The sequence below is a fragment of the Thrips palmi genome, unplaced genomic scaffold (genome assembly GCF_012932325.1).
Source record: "Thrips palmi isolate BJ-2018 unplaced genomic scaffold, TpBJ-2018v1 HiC_scaffold_1, whole genome shotgun sequence".
NCBI classification, from domain to species: Eukaryota; Metazoa; Arthropoda; class Insecta; order Thysanoptera; family Thripidae; genus Thrips; species Thrips palmi.
Genome location: NW_023144620.1, coordinates 6,917,473 through 6,937,882, shown reverse-complemented (window position 1 = coordinate 6,937,882; position 20,410 = coordinate 6,917,473). Strand labels below are relative to the sequence as shown.

Genomic DNA, 20,410 nt, shown 5'->3' with positions numbered 1-20,410 from the left:
TAGCCTGCGTCGCGCGTCGCGTGGGCCATCCGATCCAACTGTTAGGGGCGTCGGGGCGATGTGGCGTGTGCGAGCGAGAGAGAGAGAGAGAGAGAGAGAGAGAGAGAGAGAGAGAGAGAGAGAGAGAGAGAGAGAGAGCATGAAAGAGAACGCGCGAGAAATAAATGGAGTCGCACGGAGGAGACGAGGGGCGAACCAAGACGACGACGACGGCGGCGCGGCCACGCGGCCAGGCGGCCACGCCGGAGTGAGCATCTCGTCGGGAAGCACGCGCGCTGTAAAAACGCCATAAGGCGGTTCATTTCCCCGCCTGAATTAGACCAGCGCGCCGTAAAATTTGCATGGCACCTCCCCGTCAGACGCGGGGAGGGATGGGGAAAGAGGGGGGGGGGTCAAGATGTGATCCGTGACGCCGCGGCCCGGCGTGGGCGCGCCACTTGTTGATGCCTGGATGGATTGGCGCCGCGGGGTTGGGGGGTTGGGGGGGGGGATCCGAATGGGCGCCACCACCGTCGAGATGAGGTGCAAGGCGATGCACGGCGGCCTAAACGCGTCCGTCGTGAAAGCGCGGGGGAAGGGGGAGGAGCCACGGTGCGCGAGGACGCCGACGTCGTCATCTGCAGCAGGGCGTCGTTCGCGTCGCTTGCGTCGTTGGAGCCCTCGTGGGGGCGATTGCTCCGTGCCGGCCGTGGCGCTGACCCTCCTGCTAGTGACCATGATCCCTCTCGCCGTGGCCGGCCGGCCGGCGCCCTCGCTTCCCCGGGGACGCCGTCAGGGCCTTCGTCAGGGGTCCCCTCGGGGCGGTCCCCAGTCCCTTCCGCCAGTGCCCCCCATCCGTCAAGGACCGGCCTTCCTCTTCCTAATCCCGGATCCGCTCTGTATCGGCCCGGCCGCCTCGGCGTCATCGTCCTCGGCGTCCCCGCAGCCCTTGGCCTTGCCGGCAGTCATTCATCATGCGAGCCCCGTCCCCCCTCCCCCTCCCCCATTCACCCGCGGCGGTCGCGGCAGTCGCGGCACGCACAATCGATGCGGACTCGCAGCGGCCGCAGCGCAGAGAGGCGCAGTGCCGCAGGACAAATGAGGATCCGGCCGACTCCCCTGCGGCGCGGCTCGGCGCGGCTCGCCTCGCTTCGTGAAAAATTAGAGCAGCCGAGGAAGGGAGTGAGAGACAGAAAAAAAAGTAGGGAGTGGAGGCCGGAGGGCGTGCACCGCACTGGAGGCAAGATGGAGCGAGGTGCGGGAGAAGCGCAAGAACTGGAGTGCAGCGCTGCAGTGTCTGTTCCGCAGAGAGAGGCCCTCTCCGCCGCTCTGCAGCGCGGTGACTCGGCGCGCGAGAAAGACAGCAACAGGGTTGCATACCGCGCAGGGGCGTTTCACCGAACATCGATTCTCCTCACACTCACTCACTCACTCACACGCACGGACGGCGAGTACTCACCGCTCGTGGAGAAGTTCATGGGGTGGGTGATGGCGTCGTAGCGGTCTATGCTGAGCGCGACGAGCACGTACGTGGACGAGTAGGTCACCATCACCTGCAGCAGAGCAGCGGAGATGAATTTTTGATTACGTCCTCGTCTGGGCGGCAGATTGGCGTACACTGTACTCCACTCCAGGATGATGAACGCCAGGATGCTCACCTGCAGGAAGCGGATGAGCTTGCAGGCCAGGTTGCCGGCGTGCCACGCCACCGTCATGCGCCACGCCAGGTCGGTGGGCACGCTGATGAGCCCCACGGCCAGGTCTGTAACAACGTGATGAAGCACCAAGACGTTAATCAAGACACGTCCTCCGCACCGGGCACCGCGGCGCCGCTCTGCATACGGCCGACCTTGGGCGAGGGCGCGGGTTCGAGCCCGGGCCGGGCCGGCTTTTATTCGACTCGTCGCACTTATCTTGATATCGGAACGAGGGCCGGAAGTGCCGTCCCGGCGGCCTTGGTCGGGGCCTTGGTGTCCTCGGGCCGCGCCGCCCTGAGCCCCCCAATCCCCTTCCCACTACATCCTCCCCAGGACCGCCAGAACCACCAGAACCACCAGAATGACGACAATGGCCCTGCCGCGGCGCTGCGGCCGACAGTGCGATGCGGTGCCGCGATAGGCCCGGGGCAGGGTGCACGCCGGCGGCCGACCGGCGGCCTTCCGCGCCGTCCGTGACGCACTTCATGGCGGCGGCCAGGACCGCCCGGTCCCGCACCTGGTTAGCCACGCCGATGAACACGTTTTGAGACCAGGAACCGATTTTTGAGACGACATGGCAGTTGGGACCCGCGGCAGGCTGGTTCCGATCAACGCTTTTCGACAGTGGTGTCTCTCTCGCTCGCACGGAACGCTCCATGAGTGCGAGAGAGACAGTGGTGGCAAAAGCGGCGCGCTGATCTACCTCGACAAAAGGGCACAGTCGTTTGTCCAGCGCGTCGGCGGCCGAGGCCCCAAGGCGGGTGGCGGGGCCCTCGGCGGGGCCCTTGGCTGGGCCGTCGCCGAAAATACAGAGGACTCGGATCCGATCGGAATGGAGCTCCTTTATTTTGTTCGGACGGGCCTACGCGGGGCCTAGGGCTGAGGGCTCGGGGTGTTTGCACGAGTAGCGGGGCCTTCAGGGCCTTGTATTGTCTCGGACCATTTCGATATATACTTTCTCACCCTCTATGAGTCGTCCCCTCCAGCAACTCCCTTACGCAATCCACCACGCAATCATTAATTGCTCAATAAACCACTATTATTTTTTTTCGCGCGCTTCTGCTCGGATTTCGCAAGTGGCGGCCGCGCATAGTTTGGCAAGTGCGGCCCCTCTGCGTCATCCAAACTTTTATGACTTGAAGAGTTGAGTGTAGACCGGCATTCTGCTCCGACGTTTGGCTTTATTATTGGGGCGGCACGGCCAAGACGGCGTCCTCCTCGAGGTCCCCGTCGAGGTCCTCATCGTCCTCGTCGTCGTCCTCGACCTACTTCACCAGCGGCCCTCTCTGAAACGGAGCCAGTGGACCTCCTGGCGACGCACGCGAGTATTGCCACCCATCCGTACCATACCGAGCAGGGACTATTTTCTACTTGGCTGAATAGCGGGGTGTGTATACCACGCACACACGCGCGCGCGCGCGCACACACACACACACACATACACATACACACACACACACACACACACACATACACACACACACACACACACACACAGAGCCATTCCAGCGCTGAGTGCACTCGGTGCACTCGGTGCACTCCATGCAGCGCGTCGCGACGCGCATTCATGACCCCATCCATTCCCCATTTATGGGTGTGGCTTGTTAAAATTTGTCAGTCTCGTGTTTTTGCTTTTTGCTTGTCGTGTTTTGGCCTTTGGTCCGCTGCGCTGCGGTGTGTCTCTGTCTCCTCTGCGCAAACTTGATCAGACAAACCCGCCGCGTCGCGGCACAGCGGCGGCGAATTCTGGCCGCCCCGCCCCGCCCTGCTCCGCCCCGCCCTGCCTCGCCTCGCCCCGGGCGCGCACCTGCCTCTCGCACTGGAAAAAGTCCAAGAGGAAAAATGGGACCGGAGAATAAGAAAAGGCGAGAGGCGGCACCTGAAGAAGACGTGCACCACGGCCCGTGAAGGGCTGCTGATTGCTGATTCGCAAGGGCCTACGCTACGCGGAGGGCCCACCGAGGGCCCGCAAAGGGCCCGCAAAATGGCCTCCAAAGGGCCCGCCTAGCGCCCGCCAAGGCCTCACTAGACTGGCGCGTTTCTGTCCACAACTGTCAACGCAGCTCGACGCCGTTGCGCCGTCGTGGCGACGGGGCGGAGGCACACTGCGAGGGGAAAGTTTGGCTTCCGATTGGGCGTCGTTGCGGCGGGCTTGGCTTGGCACGACGCTCGGCACCACTCGTCACCTCGTTTGAGACGCCAGTCAGTTGCCATCGACAGACAGACAGACAGACAGACAGACAGACAGGCAGGCAGACAGACAGACAGACAGACATACAGACAGACAGACAGACAGACAGACAGACAGACAGACAGACAGACAGACAGACAGACAGACAGACAGACAGACAGACAGACAGACAGACAGACAGACAGACAGACAGCATTGTTTACCCATCAGCCGATATTGTGGATGTGACGATTCTTCCTCTGGACCTGAGGTCCAGTGGCGCTGTGTAGACTGGACTTCGCGCGCACTACTTCAAAGTACGGGAAAAAATTTCCTGCTCCCCACCCCGGCTCCAGGGCGGGAAAAAAAAAGTTGGAAAAGGGAGAGAGTGAGCGAACAGCGGAACGAAGCAAAGGGTGGGAGGAACGCGCTGGCAGGGTAGTGAAAGAGGAGTAAGTCAAGTTCAAAGTGAGAGCGAAACTGAGGCGGCCGAGGCGAGGCGTGGCGGAGCAGCGGCGCACTGTCTGTGGTTTTGGCGGCTCCACGGCCCGGCCGCGACTCCATGACCCACAACAGGCTCCCCGGAGTCTTGAGCGGGGGGAGGGCAGAGTCACTGAGCCTGTTGGCTACGAGATTCACCCCCGTGAGTACAGACCGCGCGCCCGACGTAAGTGCACTGCCAAGAAACAGTACAGCCTAGCTGTACCAGCCTCGAACAGCGTCGCTGTACCAGCCTCAAACAGCGTGGCTGTACCAGCCTCAAACCCAGCCTCTTTTTTTTTCAGTGTGGCTGAGACCGGCTGGTGGACAAAAGGATTGTGCGGGAGTGCCAAAGGTGCTCCCGAAACGGCATTACGTGGCCCGGGGGGATTTCCACGCAGAAAGAGAGACAGAGAGAGATTGCACTCCCCCTCCCGCTGCCCTGCCCTCCAGAAGGCGGCTGATGCTGTCCCCGCGGCCGACGCCCGGCGGGCCGTACACCGTAAACAGATATTGATGCGCAGCAGCGAGGGCGCCAGGGGTGACCCGCCATGAAAGAGAGGAAAGGGAGACATAATTGCTGGGAGAGCGAGAGAGTGAGAGAGATGCCGGGGTGAGCCACGACGACAACAGGGCGTCGAGGGCGAGCGCCCGGCAGGTAGGCCGTCGGCGCGGCGGCGACGCTCCGGCGTGCAGCGCGAGGCCTACCCCGCCGTCGACGGGCGCCCCTGCCGCTCCAGCTGCTGTCGACCGAGGTCCTCGGGTAGCGCAGCGCGTCCTGAGGGCGGTGGCTCAGGCACACTGTGTGGCCGCCCACGCCGGCCAGGCTGGATCAAGGGTGGATTATTTCTAACCTGTTTTTTGCTGGCGGCCTGGCGGCGGGGCGGCCGTACTCCGGCACTCGACCCTGTTGCCATCTGTCAGATTCCGCGGCCTAAGCCCTGCGACCAATAGGGCAGCGGGGCGGCTCGTCTCGGCCAGGCCGCCGCTTTTTCGGCCCCGGGGCCACGGCCGGCAGGGCCCGGGCCGACCAGGCCAGATTTTGCCTTTGCTTTATTTTTGTTTTTGTTTTGTTTCTCATTCGAGGGCCGCGCCGTGATTTTTCAGGAAAGCTCGTGCGGCTAGGCCCGTAAATGCATTAGGGGCCTAAGCCCATCAGAGTGGCTGCCGAGGCGGCCGGTACCGCCCGCCCGCCTGCCTGCCCGCTGAACCGATAACCACGTTACACTTCGCTTTTACAGGGGTGGCCGGCCGTAGGCAAACGGGTAAACAAATTTGTTCTTTCGCTCGGAGCTTATCCCGTATACGCCCACCGGGCTGCCGCGTCTATTCCGGCGCGGCAGGCGAGGCCCAGGATTCGAATCCTCGGACAAACTTTCTCAGGGCGACCGATGCGGCGACCGCCCTCCCGTCTCCCTTCGCGCGCTTTGAAGCCGGCAGTGGAGCCTTACCTGCGATGGCGAGCTGCATGATGAAAAAGTTCATGCGGGATTTGCGGTGCTTGTTGAAGGCGAGCGCCAGCAACACCGCCGAGTTGCCCGGCACGATGAGCACGAACAGGACCCACAAGACCGCGAACTGCGCCGTCTGGGAAAACAAACAGAGTCGAGCAAATAGCAAAATTAATGTTTCACCCGCGCAAAACACACTCGGTGGCCTGGCCAAAATACAGTCCACTTGCGAACAGCGGCCGGGCCGGGCCGAGCGCCGCACCGCCACTGGGACTCGAACCCGGGTCGAGGCAGGCGCCACTCGAAATCACACCCCGGCGAATGACATCCCTCAATGGCAGCTTTTCTTTCTTTCTGCAGCCCTTTCATCGACGTTGATTCCGAACGAAAGCGTGTAATTAAATCGCTCCATGGAAATGACAGGGACTTGACTTTGCTGTTTTCGTTATTTAAAAAAAATATAAAAATTATGAAATTTGACGTAGCATTTCTAACATTTTGCCGTTTGGCGTGAATATTGTACTTTATTTCTACCGAGTTTCGTTCGTTCGTTCTTTTTCACTGCTTGTCGGGGGGCAACCCGAACCGCACATCGGTCCACTGTTCTGCCCCGTCCCATCCGGCTGTTAAGAGAAACAGCTCGCTTGATCTCATGCGGCAGTAAAATAGTTGGCGGCATCACCCCTCCCCCTCCCCTCCCCCACGACGTATACTGCGGCACGTCCCGCACGCAAGGGATGCCCGGGCGAGCGGTTCATTCCCCAAAAAAAGCGTCTGGTCGCTTTGTGGCGTCCTGAGAGCCACTTTCCCTGCCTCCTTCTCCTTTTGAATCTTTCCTCCTTTTCTTCTCCGCTGCCCTCTCTCTCTCTCTCTCTCTCTCTCTCTCTCTCTCTCTCTCTCTCTCTCTCTCTCTCTCTCTCTCTCTCTCTCTCTCTCTCTCTCTCTCTCTCTCTCTGCGCCGTTCGTTTATACGACTCGTGCCTTTGTAATTGAATGGAAGGGTGGTCCGAGCGCACCGCACGCCTGGCTTCTCGGCTTGCTTCACGGCCGCGAGGGTGCAGTGGGCCACCTGGGTGCGCTGCCACCTGGCCCCGGCCTCCTACCCAGAGCAGCCCAGACCTCGGCTGTGACGATCCGTCCGCGCCAACAGTGCCGGAGAACACACGATATTCTGGCGTGAATACAAGTCGTCCCCTCCGTCATACCATCCCGACACCCTCCTCCACCTCCCCCCGCCCCCGACGGCCACCCCCTTGTCTTGTCTCGCCGATCACTGAGTCGTCGAGGCCCGTGCTCCCCGCGCGTCGCGTCAGCCGGGGGGGGGGGGGGGGGGGGGGGGAGTCGTCTTGGTGTCTTGGTTCGGGGCGGTCCCCGTGCTCCCGCCATGCCGAGGCCAGCCGAGGGCAAAAGCCTGCAAAGCACCGCAAGCTTCGAAAACATTTTCATTTTTATTTTTTTCAGCGCCAACAACTCTGCCCTCGAATTTGCGAGCCTTGTCATGCGCTTTTATCCTGTTTGGCGCGTGTTCATTTTCACCGGCGGCGAGGTAGTTTCCACCCGGCCGGCGGTAAATCGAGGTGCCGGGGCGCCGACGACGACGTCCCCATCACGGCCTCGGCCCCGTCTATCGAATCGCCGGCGTCGTTCCGCTCAACCGGCAATTGGCGCGTTCAATTTGATTTTCCCGGGGCTGCCGAGCGAGGGAGTGAGAGAGACGGAGAGCTAGAAAGAGGAGGGGCGTCCGGGCCGGCAGCTAGCCGTGCCCACTAATTGAAGACAGGAGACCGGAGGCCCGTCCGCACTGTCCGCGCACGCGCCATCGGGCCGGACTGGCGTGCAGGCAGGCAGGCGGGCAGGCAGGCAGGCAGGCAGGCAGGCAGGCCGGCAGGCAGGCAGCAGGCAGCCGGACCGTGCCCCCCTCCCCCTTTCCCTCCCTCCACCCCGAGGGGCCGAGGGGCACTAGGCGAGCAAGTGGCCAGCTCCCCGGGGAAACTATTAGCGAAACCTCAGCCTCAGCTAGCCCTGCTTCTAAGTGCGGGGCGTGGTGGGGCCCGGCCCACTGGGCGGGCTGCTGGCCTCTGGGACCCACTGCCGGCTGGCGGGGCGTAGCGGGGCGCAGTGCGCAGGCAGGGCTTTGTGGGAGCCCCCAACTGGTGTCGATGCACGCGGGGAAGCTCAGACGGCGGGAAGCTCTCGGCGCCGCAAATTAGGTTTGACCGGCGGGCAGTGCCGAGGGCAGTGCTGTCCCTGCGGACCGCCCAGACCGCCCAGACCGAGCAGCCGGCTCAGCACTCGCCCCACTGATTCGCCGGCCTGGCTGCCAGCTTGGCCAGCCTCGCTTTAATTTCGAATTAGCAAACCGTGTCCTCTCCTCGATCGATCCAATCACGTGAAATCGTATGCAGAACAGCTTGAGGGTTCAATTTCATAAATCAACAGACTTTATTTTATTTTTCGCAGAGAGGGCGAGAGGGATAGGTTGGGTGATTCCATAATCCGGGCGGCCCGGCCCACGTCGATAAGCCTGGAAGAAGAAGCGGACTGTTTTTCAGTGTGGCGGCGAAGGAGGGGGCACTAGACTAGGCCGGCACTATGCGTGGACTGCAGGCCCTCCAGGCCCTCCAGCAGGCGCTCCAGCGGGCCGCACAGCCATTCCAGGCGGTGATTCATCATCTCCAGAGGGAGTCCTGCCTCCCTAAGAGATTGAAACCAAAAGTGAAGCAGAGGGAGGATGGTGCTTGTTCCGTGGGACAAACGCCCAAAAAGCCCCTTTTTTCGTCTTCCCCACCCCTTTTTTTTCACGCCCATTGATCATGGGGAATTTCAAGTCGTTACTCCAGCAGGGCGGAGCAAGAACCCGGCATAGACAAACCCACATCCACCACGGGCTGTGCGGGAGGCTCGGGGAGGCCCCAGCCTCCCACACGTTCAGCGGCGAAACTTGAAGCCCGGAAAACGCGACAAAAACTTGGTTGAGCTTTGTAACATCATCGCCACCGCTATGCAAACCGAGGAGAGCAAACACTGGAACGGACTCGACACCCACTCTCGTGGACGCTCGGGGCCAGCCCTCTTTTTGTGGGGAAAGCGGATACGACACTGTTAAAAATAATAGGGGAAAAGTGCTCCGTGGGGAAAACGTCCAGAGGCTCCTGTTTTTTCAAAGAAATATTTTTGAACTACGCCTTTCTTTCCTTACCTAACCTCCGGAATTTTCCAAAGATAGAATCGGAATTTCTTTTTCCAACGAGTTCCAAGATTTCTTGAACAGTGTACTCTGCCATACTCTGGCAGCCGCAGCCAGTGTAGCGTATGCCCGGCGGGTCACGGTCTCCATGCCTCGCTCGCCTGGCTGGTCGGACGTGCCTATTTTCCTCGTTCCTCGTTCGAGCGCTGCCGCGGCCACGGCACTGCCACGGCACTGCCACGGCACTGCCACGGCACGGCGGTGAACGCTGAAGGCATAGTCGGCCGCAAGTTTTGTTCCCACGAACGCCACAACAAGGCTTTCCGCCGCTGAGCCGGCGGACCGGCAGGCACGCGCGCAACACGAGCGGTATACATCTGCTGGAATGTGGCGCTGGAAATCATCTGCCAGAGTTTGTGATTCCAGTGAGCGGCAGGGGAACGCCGAACAGCGCTCTGGCTCTCTCGCACTCACGGGTCGTCCCGCAAAGGGGAGCGGCGCGGCGAGGCACTGTTCGGAATGCTATTCGCACAACATCAAATAACATTCGGTGGCGGCTCTGGGGGGCTGGCGGAGCTGGGGGAGGCTGGCCGTCAAGAAGCACCCCGTACCAGTGTACCCGGCCGGCCAGTGCAGAGCGCCGGCACCAGCCATTGAGTCCTTGAGCCGCTTGCTCTGTAGCTTACTCGCTTGCGGCTGGCTGGAGTGCCCCGCCCCGCCCCACCCCGCCCCACCCCGCCCCACCCCGCCCCGCCCCGCCCCACCCCGCCCTGGCCACTCACCTTCGGACCCGTCTCCCCCTTTTTTGCCGCCTGCCTCCTGGTTCCGCCGCCTTTCACGGTCACTCTGCTCTGACCTGGGCCACGGCCAGTCCAGTCCGAGCAAAATTCAGGATGCGAGGAGAAACTTTCAAAGCCTTTCAAACGTTTAATTTGTTGCGACATTGGGGGCACGCCGTCGGTGCACTGCGATGCAGCGGTTGGGCCTCTGGAACGCGTCGAGGAATGAGTGTCGCAGTGGACAAGCGATGCGCGGCCCGCCCCCGCGCCGCCCCCGCGCCGCCCCGCACGGCCTTCCAATAAAGGGACACACGCCTGGGGACCGTCGGGGGCCGTCGGAGGCCGTCCCCATCTGGAATGCGGGGAGACGTGTGCCGTCCCCACCCCCACCCCTCCCCCTCCACCCGAGCCAAAGTGCACAAAGCGTCGTGTTCCCAGCAAAACGCGCCAAAGTGCCTGCCGACGCCGGCGGAGGGAGGGGGTGTGAAAAGCCAATGTCAAACGCGGGAATTTCAATTGTGAAATCGGCGCTTTTCGAGATATTCCGGCGCAGAACGCTTCGCGGCGCGTTTCGCGGGCCTCGTTGGCGGCGTGGGCGTCGGCGGCGGCAGCCAAGCTAAAGGACTCATTATAGGAAACTGATTAGGAGGGCCCATTGAGCTCGCTCGGTGCGATGCGCGGTGCGCCGGCCCGGTGCAGTCTCTTGACCCCGACGGCGCTCGGCCCCTGGCCCTGGATCCAGCGCTGCAGACTGATCCCGCTCAGCACCTCGTCGCTTTCTCTCTCGCTCCCGGACGGAGAGCCCCGTGAGTGCGAGAGAGACGGAGAGCCGAAAACAGGCCGCCGTCACGGTGTCAGCCAGTCGGGCAGACGCGGCCAAACTTGGCGGCCGTAATTAATGTTCAAGTTGGCACGCCTGTCTGGCCGACAGTGGCGCGGCTCTTGAAGCGCCGCGCGGCTCTTGAAGCGCGCAGCGCGCGGTGGTGGCCGCCCTGCCCCGCAGCCCTCAGTGGCGAGCGATGGCGATGGCCGTAACCTAGCAACCCAGCGATATTCGCGATCCGATGACGGAGCACGGCACAGCCTCGCACACTGCAAAAATTTCCGTAGTTCACCTAATAGTGCACGACTCGGCGCCGCCTCGCGAACCGCGAGCTGCTGGCGAGGTCTGTGTTCCAAAGTTCGGCATTTTTAGAGTGCCCTGGCTGGCCGGATAACGCGGTTCCCACTCACGCTGGACCTGCTGCTGCTGGCATGCGTCGCGCCCCAGTATGTCTACCTCGCTCGCACCCCAACGCAGCCACCTCGCGCGCCTTGAGAGCAAGGGAGACAGAGCGGCGAGGGCACTGTTCGAAAACAGCCGCCTGTCGAGGCGCGCAGTGCATTGTCCGCTGGGTATAAATCTGAGCACCTCCAGTCGCCGCCTCGCCGCCTCGCGCTCCATTCCGCATACCGCGCGACGCGACGCCACGCGCACCGCCCCGGGGACAAAGGGACACTGCGCGGCGCGGCGCTACCCCACGCCCCACGCGCGAGTGAGTCCTAATGCAGGCCTGCCGGGCGGGGAGAGCCTTGCAGCGCGGGGTAGCGACGGCGCCGCGACGGGTCCTTTGTCCGAGACTGTACGCAGCACCCGCCGGGGAAGCTAATATATTCAATGCGCGTGTTGATGACGCATACGAAATTGTTGGAAACCGATTAAAATGCAGCGCCAGAACGGAGCAGCGCTAAAAAAAACTTTTCACTCCGCGAATTAAAAAAGAAAAAAAAGGTATGTACTATGCTTGGCACGTGGCGCGTATGGTGAAAAGCAGCTGATTCCGAACAGTCCTTTCGTCGCTCCGTCTCTCTCGCACCCACGGAGCGCTCTGCAGCGGCATGAGGGGGCGGGAGAGAGACAGCCAACCAGAGCGACGAAAGCATCGTGCGAAGTGGCCCTGCTGGTGGAAACCTGGGCCGCGGGCAATAACATTTACCCAGCCACGCCACCGTTAGGTTGGCAGTGTGTTCGCGTAGGAGCGAGCTAATGAGTCATTTTCGCCGCCGCCGACGATCTCGATGCAAATGGGAGCGCGCCGAGTGCACTCTGCGTTGCTCTGCACACAGCCACGCCGCCGCGCCGACGCCGCAAAGACCGGCAAGGACGAGGGGGGATGCAGCGCTCGCCTGGTGCGCTCCTCGCGCAGCCCGCGGAGCGCGGTGCGTAGACGGGGCGCCAATTAATTCAAATTAATTAACGGGAGTAGCGGCGTCGGCCTGCCTGCCTGCCGTGGCTGGCGGGGCAAGGAAAGGCTCAGCCAAGGCGCCGTTCCCACCCCTTCTTTTGCGCAGGGCGTAGGGCACGGCGCGGGGCCGCGCGGGGCGAACCTGATGGACGTGTCTATCAGACTGAGCCGGCCCCCTGGCGCGAGGCGGGCGCGAGGTGCCGCCGCGCCACTGGAAGAGTTTGCAAAGGGGAGGGGGGAGGGGCAGGGGGAGGCTGGGCAGGTGAGCGCCTCGAGCGGGGTCGCGGCCCGCGGCCTTCTGTCTGTCTTTGCCACCTTACCCGGCGGGGCAGACGGGGCTGGCGGGCAGGAGGCGGGCTGGCGCCGATGAACGGAGGCGCCAACACCTTCCCCTTTGATCTGGCCGCCTGCAAGACAGCCCGGCAGGACTAGTGGGAGGTGGGGGAGGAGGTGGGGGGGTAGGGGGCGCCATACCAATTAGCGTGGCCCCCTCCCCCGACAGCCAATCAGAGGGCGGGGGTCAATCAATTCACAGCCCCATTATACTCTTGGCGTTAACCAACTAAACCGCCGTCGGCTGCCGTCGGCTCCCCGGCCACCTCTTCTCCGCCTGCGACTGCCGCTGGCCTCCGCCACGCCTCGCTTCTGCGGGATTGGAAATAACCGGGAGGGGGGGGATCGCGGCTGGCAACGTGCTGTTCGCCCTGGCGGTGCAAAAAGGTGCAGAGTGTTTCCCGGCCGCCAGAGAGGCGGAGAGGGCGGCGGGCGGCGGCGGCGCGACGCAGTTCAAACGAAACTCTAAATGTTGAGCGTCGGCTGCGAGCGGGGGCACCGGGGACGCCTCACTTTTTAATGTCATTTTGGATGCGTGAGCGCTGGCGGGTCCTGGTGCGTGCACGCTTCAGCCTCACCACTCGGCCCGGCCAGGCCTTGGCCAGGCCTTGGCCGGGCCACGTGTGACGGCTTGTGGCTGGCGAGCCAAACGCCAAACGCGCGTAGCGCCGCGTAGCGCGCAGCGTTCTTTTCAAGTAGCAGTAGTGAGCACGCAGAGGGGCTGCTGGGGCACTTCACGCTTCAATGCACGTTTGCTCCTCAAGGTGAGGCTTGCCGGCGCTGGCTGCCTGCCTGGCTGCCCGCCTGTCTGCCGGCTGGCGGGCAGGCGGCCTGGCGGCAGTTCACCGACCTCCCCTGGACTGCTTGTCCCACACGAGTCGTACGCCCCGCCAGGCCCCGCGGCCCCGCGGCCCCGCCCTCCCCGAGATTGGCTGAGGTGAAAACGGCCGCCTAGTGTGACTAGTTACACTGAAAGGGACGTGACAGTTTTTGCGCTCCGAGGGGCGTGACTCGGAGTAGCAGTGGAAAGCCAAGCCGCTGAAAGGCCCGGCCGTCGCCGAGTCCCGCTGGAGCCGGAGCCCCACTAGAGCAGGGCTGCGTGACCCCAGCGCCCCTCAGCAGTGTGGCTGTGCCGTGCCTGTGACCCCTGCGGCCGGCCATGGGCGGCCACGGGCAGCCACGGGCAGGCCGAGAAGCTCTCGACACGCTTTGTCCGGCGAACACGGCGACCAGATGCATAATACAAGCGGGCTGCTTTCAGGCCGACCGGGCGGTTCGCCTCGCCCTCCCGCCCCCGCCGCTTCCCCGGTACGCGCTAGCGCTCTCTAGCGCATTCCGGCAGTGCACTAACGGCTGTCACGGCCCAGCCATCCGATGGAAGGCAGCACGCTGCTGCACTGTGCACTGCCGCTCGCGTCGATCCGCCGCACGCCGCCCGCCAAACCGAGGATAGGCAGCCCGGCGCACACGCGCGCGCCACACCCGCTGGGAGGCCTACCTCGCAGGCGGCTTGCGCTGCGCTGACGTGGACGTGGACTTACGTGGAAGAAGTAGAACGAGTTGATGTCGTTGGCGGTGGCGTTGGCAGCCGTGCTGTTGTCGAGCAGGGCGTCCGAGTAGTTGCCGAAGTCGCCCAGCAGGCTGGCGTTGGTGGGCCCCGCCAGCCCCGCCGCCTCGGGCCCCCACGTGGGGGACGCGTCCACGTAGTAGTCCATCACGGTGGCGCCTACCTCATGGCGCTGTCACGTCCTGCAAGGACACCAGAAGAAACGGCGTGTCAGTCTCCCTGTTTCGGGTCGACGCTTCCCCCCCCCCCCACTCGTTAAGGGTCCATCATTGGACCCGCTCTTCTTCTCCATGCAACGCAATACGCGGACGACCCCCGGCGGTTTGTTGAGGCAGGGCGGGATCGCGCCGCCGTCGCCAGCACGATTTGCTGCTGAGAGGATTCCGAACCGACATTATTAAGGCCCCCACCGTCTCTTAATTCCTTGACTCGTTTCTCTTTTGTCACCAAGGCCGCCATGGCAGCGGCAGCCGAGTCGAGGCACTGCTGGCTGCAAATCGTCAAATCTAATTTAAAATTAATTCCTCTCGGTGGGGGTGCCAGACCGGCTGGGCCGGTGGCTGGCCGTGACTTTGACTGATGCCTCTCTTGTTAGACTTGGCACGCCCCGCCGCGCCCCACCGCGCTCCGCCACGCCCCGATCACGCCGCCGCCAGCCCTGCAGTGAGTTGGCAGTGCTGCAGGCGGGCAGGCTTTTAGGCGGTGCGCAGGTTGGTCGCCCTGGTGCACCGCTAAGTGGGGCTGAATAATACACGCTGCTGCGGCTGGGGGGGCGTTCCGTCGCTCTGTCCTTCTGGCACTCCCGCGCGACGCGCCGAGTGCGAGAGAGAAGGCGAACGACACCGCTGTGCAGGATCGCCGGGCTGGGTCCCACCGACTGCCCGTTCCGTGCATGTCGAGTGTCGACATCGATTTATCGAAACCGGCGGTCGAGCTGGCGGCAAGGCAGCTGCGAGAAAATCCAATCCGCTGGCGGTGGAGTGGCGCGTCAATGCAGTGCTATGTTCGCTGTTCACTCGGCCGACGCGAGTCCCGGACACGCTTTCCGCTGCACGGCCGACCGACGCCAACCTTGTCAGAGCCAAGAAAGAAAGAACCAGAACGCTGGCCAGCGCTAGACAGAGCGCGGATAAACCAGACCAGAAAGGGAAACAAATAAAAAGGTTGCCGACATGGTGCCGGGCCTGGCCGCCTACATACAGTCGCCCGATTGCACCCTCCTCGGCCCCCTCGGTCTGCCGGAGTCATGCCGAGCGGGCAGTAGGACTGGAGAAATACGGCTCAGGCTGAGCGCCGCGGCGCAGCGCAGCGCGCGCCGAGAGCTTGAGCAACGAGACGTTATAGTCATAAAAATGGGGCAAGATTTGGAACTTAGTGCCCCCGCCGTGCCGAGCCGTGCCGAGCCGTGCCGAGCTCTCCGGCCGGGCGGCGCGCATCGCGCAGCCCCCGCCAACCGGACTGGCCGCCCCGTCAAGATAACGCGCTGTGGCAGCGGGCTGTGGCAGCGGGACGGGACGGGACGGGACGGGGCGTTGTACAATCTCTGTTGCCTTCAAGGAGGAGCAAAGGCGGGCCCGCGGCAAAACCGCCGAACCGGGGTCTCGCGCAAACAAACCCGTCGGGGGCGTGTTCGGTGGAGCGGTCCGCGACCCGAGCCAACCCGACCGCGCCACGGAGGCCTCGGCACAGCCAAGCGAGCCGAGCGGAAGGAAGGCGAAGGCGGCCGAGGATGACAGAGGTCTCGGCGACGTCCCCGACGTCCCCGACGTTGATCGCTCGTCGTGCGTCGTTATTTACGCCAGCCAGCCCCCTCAGCAAATCCGTTAAGCCCCTCGCGAGGGGAGTAACTTATCGCTGTGCGAGGAGAGGCGGCATGGCAGGGGGCGGCCGGGGGCGGCCGGGGGCGGCCGGGGGCGGCCGGGGGCGGCGCGCTGTTCGCCTTGGCCGCGCGCCGCGCAACTCTGCAGCAGCCTGGAGCGGCATTCATCTCGCGCTGCCCTCTCCGGGGACCCTGTGGCGACGGCGACGGCCATGGCGCGGAGGAGACCCGGTTCTGCGAACACCCAGGGGGACGCGCTGCGCGCTGAGCGCTGCCGCCTGTCCGGTCCACTACTCGCGGTAGAGCCAGCGCCATCCAGCAGACTGCTTCCGAGAGACGTGTTCGTCTCTCCGTCTCTCTCGCTCTTAGGGCGTCCCGTAGGCGCGACAAAGATAGATCGGCGAAAACGACCTCGGTTCCAATCAGTCTGCAGCGCTGTACATCTACAGTGCAGCGCCGGCCCTTGCGTTTTTCAAAGGGCCGGTCTTCAAAGGGTCATCAAAAGCGCGGTGCGTTTTAATGACGTCCAACCGATTGCGAGATACGCGTCTCGCGTTGATCGACATGGCGGCAGGTGACGCGAGTGCATTGAAGCGACAGGAGAACGACGACCGACAAGAAGAACGCGCCAAAATTGCATTGCAAACAAAGACGGGGCAGCGGACGAGTGGAACGTCACCACAAAATAAAAAATAGAAGATAAAAACAGACGCGACGTTGTGGGACGAGAGAGCGCGCGTGGCCGGATGCACCGGAGCGAAATACTAATGAATTCAAAATAAAAAGAGACAGCAGAAAGCACGCAGAGGAAGAAGAAAAACATCTGCTGAAATCCTTTGAGATCGCGCTGCGCCGCGCTGCGCTGCCGCACATTTCGCGCTCACCAACGCAAGCACGCGAGTCCCGCGCGACCCGCGACGTCGCAGCCGCCGGCCCGACCCCGACAGCGGAGAAGGAATGACAAAAACAAAAGCAAAACACGCAAAAATGCGACGCACATCAGAAATCCTTTTCGTGGCTGAGCTGGCTGCGCTGCATCGCCACGGCACCGCTATGACATGGCAGTGTGTTCCAATTTGCGCAGCCTTCAGCCTGCTTCAGCGTGCCCCGGCTGCCCAGCCTACCGCAACGTCGCCGAGTGCGTCATGTATGTCGCGACGAGTCGCGACATCCCAGAGTGGATGTGTGACACTCCGCGTGCCGCATGCCACGCCACGTCCACGCCCGGGTTGGTCGGTGCGGAAATAACAAGTCCACTCCGGAAAAACGGAGGGGGGGGGGATTTGCCTTTTATGCAGTGCAGTAGCGGAAGGGTAAGGGGTGTAGGTGCAGGATGGGCAGGGTAGGGGTGTCGGGTCGGGGTTGACGGAAGTGGAAGGGGTTCCTGGAGGACACAGAGACGGGATGGCCTCGTCGACGCGATTGGATCGCCTCCATTGCCTCGGACGCGTAACATGAAGTGAACACGGAATGCGTGGTCGGATTGGGGCGCTCCTTGGAAGCCTGGCGCCCTGGCGCCCTGGCGCTTGGAGCGCGGCCAGGCCGGCCCGGACCGCACCTCCACCGCGACGTCGGCGACCCCGTGGTGGGGCTGGGACCCAGCCGCCCAGTGTGGGGCCCAGTGTGGGGCCCAGTGTGGGGCCCCGGGGAGCATTCCTGGGACATGGCATGGGCATGGTGCCCCCGGCCAAGCCGATCCGGAACGGGCAGGCCCGGGACGCCCCATGCCCCAGCGCCCCAGCCCCCCAGCCCCCAGACCCCGCCGTGCCGTGCAACAGCCGCGCCATTCCGAAGAGTCCTGTCTCTCTCGCACCCTGCAGGACGCCCCATGAGTGCGACAGAGACGGCGAAGAGGCAGCATTGCTACCACGGCCAGGTGGCCAGGCTCGGCCCGGCGGGGCCTCCCTTTCTCTCTCTCACTCGCTCTTTTCAAGTCAGCTAGCGACGCGAACAATGAGCTCCCATTTCACGGACCGTTACAGTCAATCGGGGAGAAATAAAAATCTCTTTCACTCGGTTTTCGTTTTCCACGCGCGGCCGCCGTGGCGACGCGTGCCGCCATCGTCGCCGAGCACCGAGCACCCCGAGCACCCCGAGCAGCCCGCGGAGAAGCACCAGCACTGCCGCCGCGCCGGCCGCTGCCTCTTGGAAGGCTCAGCCCTGCGCGATGTGGTTAGTAAAAAAGGTTTCTTCGTTTCCGAAAAAAGCCCCCGCCCGCTCCAATAATGATTCTGCGTCGCTTCGCTTCGTTTTCAAACGATGCAGCTGCCAGGATTTGGCGCCCTCGCCGAGTCCCCGGGTCCGTTCTTGGTTCGGCTTCTTTGCCCCGCTTTGCCCCGGCCGTCCTGCCGCTGCCCTCCCATTATCTCGGCACACCTTGGAGTGGAGGGGTACCTTGTTATAACAGTCCTGCTGGAATGGGCAGCGAACGCCGCCATTCGCAGTTCGCAGTGCACCGACACTTTTGTCGCTCTGTCTCCCTCGCACCCTTACGGGCCGCCCCGCGAGTGCGAGAGCGACAGCGGGGCTGTTCTCCACACGGCGTGCACCAGCAGGGCGCGGCAGGCGGCGGCCCCGAGATTTACATGACTTGGTGTGTTTGCAGGCCGTGGAACGGGTCGCGGGTCGCACACCTGTTGTACAGGCCGCGGACGCCAGCAGCCCGCATCCCCGCCGGGGAGCGCGGAAAATATGCATTAGCTTTATGGGAACGAGGCAGGTGGGTGGCGACGGTCCAAACAAGACTACCACACCACTAGTCGTGACGCACAGGCAACGCCCCGCAACGCCCACACCCTCACCGCCAAAAAACAAATTTATTTTAAATAAATTTATTTTTATATAGTAGTGTTATTAGCACTGTGGAGACGCGGAGTCGTGACTCAGAGGATGAATGTTCTAATCCCAAAATACCCTACCGTTTTTTAAAAAAATGGCCCTGGCATATTTTTGTCGCTTATGTTCTTTTTTTAGCAGATTAAAATAATTGTGAACGGGTTGTTTTCATTTGCGCGTCATTTAGTCTGCTGGAGGCGTTTTGTGGTTCCTACAGGAGCATATCGCGGCATCGGTTCCCTGTGCCCCGCCACCTTTGCACTAGGCACTGCGCGACTACTTCACCTTGAGGCTGGGAGCGTTGCTTCGGTGTGGCCGGGCCGGCCCGCGAGCTCCAGTTCGGCCGAGTCCGCGGCGAGCCGAGCGCAGCCGAGCACTTCCGATAGGGGACGTTGTCGTTGGGGCGCCGGCAGAAGACTGGACCGGGACCAGACTCCAGACCGGGGGGTAGCGCCGCGCCGCTGGAGGGAGGCCCCTCCCCACCCCACCCCCACGCACCCCCACGTTCGCAACAGCCCCCGGAGCTATCTGTCGACGCCTCCTCGCCCACCCCCGCCCGGCCACGGCCGGCCGCCACCAAATTGGATGAATTTCAAGGAAACGGTGTGCGTCGCTTCTTTTTCACTTTTGCCTGTTTTTTGCTCGGATGCATAATGCATGCCCTTTAAAAGGGCCGGGCGCCGGGCCGGCGGTTCCCTTCCCGAGGCAGCTTCGGTTTTTAACTTGGAGCTCGATTCGCGGTGTGGGCGTCTGCGGGCCCTGAGTGGGCGTTCGACTTCCAGTGCCGTGCCGTGCCGAGCCGTGCCGAGCAGCGCCGTGCCACCGTTGTGGCGGGGTGGACGAGCTCCAGCGGGCCGCGCGCCGCCGTGCGGGGGGAGCGCCCTGGAGGTAGGCCACCCATCGGGCAGGCCGAAGCAAACCTGCCGGTGGCCGGACGGACTTGCCGGGCTGCATGCCTTTCCTGTCCAAAGGCAAAGGCCAATCAGGTCAGGTGCAAATTTCAAGTGCGTCGGCGTGGAGCAGTCTGGTACAACACGACGAGCCATTCCAGAGTGATAGAACGAGGGCAGGATTCCCTTATCGCGAGATCTCGCTAGGTGTGCGAGAGAGCAAGGTTCGGCCTCCGTCCTCCCGAACTGCAGGACTGCAGGCAGATTCCGAGTGGGGGCCCGTCTCTCTCTTTCTCTCTCGCCCATACGCCCCAGCAGCAGCGTGAGAGAGAAAGAGAGACGGGCCTCCCGCTCGGAGGAAGTTTCCGGTCCTCGGCCCTGCCCTGCCCTGTCTGTCCCCAGTCCCAGAAGTGCCCCCGCTCCGTCGACTTGCTAATGAAGTGGCTGTGAATGCATTTCGAGCGCACCTTCGGGGCATCGGCATCGACATCGACACCGGCCTAGGTGCGTGGGAACGCCGACACCGCGACTTGCCGGACTTGCCGGTAGCCTGGAAACCTGTTTTGGGGAAAGAAACTTTAAACGCTTGACAAAGCGAGACATGAAGACACAGAACGGCGAAAGACGTCAGCCACTCGTGCGGAAAAAACGAGACCGCAAAAAGAAGTTTGCTGCCGTACAGTCGGGAAATGTGCCTGAGTTCTTCTGCAGCTTCAAGAGCGAAAAACGCTCGAGGCTGTCGGAGGACTTCCCTCCCTCCGTCTTCGTCCCAGTGGAGTCCCAAAAACGAGCATAGTCGCTCAAGCACTCCATTTAGTATTTATTTTTCCAGCAAAGTAGCGGCGGTCGAATTACGGTAGGCGAACGCTGAACCTCGTGGACTTTGATCCCTCGCCTCACGAAGAAATCCACCAGTGTGGGGGGCCCCCGCGCCTCGCGCCTCGCCTCGCGCCCCGCGAGCAAGAGGGAGGGGTGGGGGGCACCGCGGGGAGGGGAGG

At 62.9% G+C, this 20,410-nt stretch overlaps 1 protein-coding gene across 1 annotated transcript in view; it reads right to left on the bottom strand.

Annotated features, from left to right (window-relative positions):
• The window catches only part of LOC117639917 (neuropeptide S receptor-like), a 30,800-nt gene extending 11,873 nt beyond the window's left edge, over positions 1-18,927 (bottom strand). Inside the window, exons 1-5 of the mRNA XM_034375976.1 lie at positions 18,808-18,927; positions 13,843-14,050; positions 5,778-5,913; positions 1,638-1,741; positions 1,439-1,532 (exon numbers count right to left, since the gene is read on the bottom strand). Coding sequence (XP_034231867.1) covers positions 1,439-1,532; positions 1,638-1,741; positions 5,778-5,913; positions 13,843-14,016 — 508 coding nt within the window. The 5' untranslated portion in view covers positions 14,017-14,050; positions 18,808-18,927. The remainder of the gene's footprint in view (positions 1-1,438; positions 1,533-1,637; positions 1,742-5,777; positions 5,914-13,842; positions 14,051-18,807) is intronic.
• Positions 18,928-20,410: the final 1,483 nt, after the last annotated feature.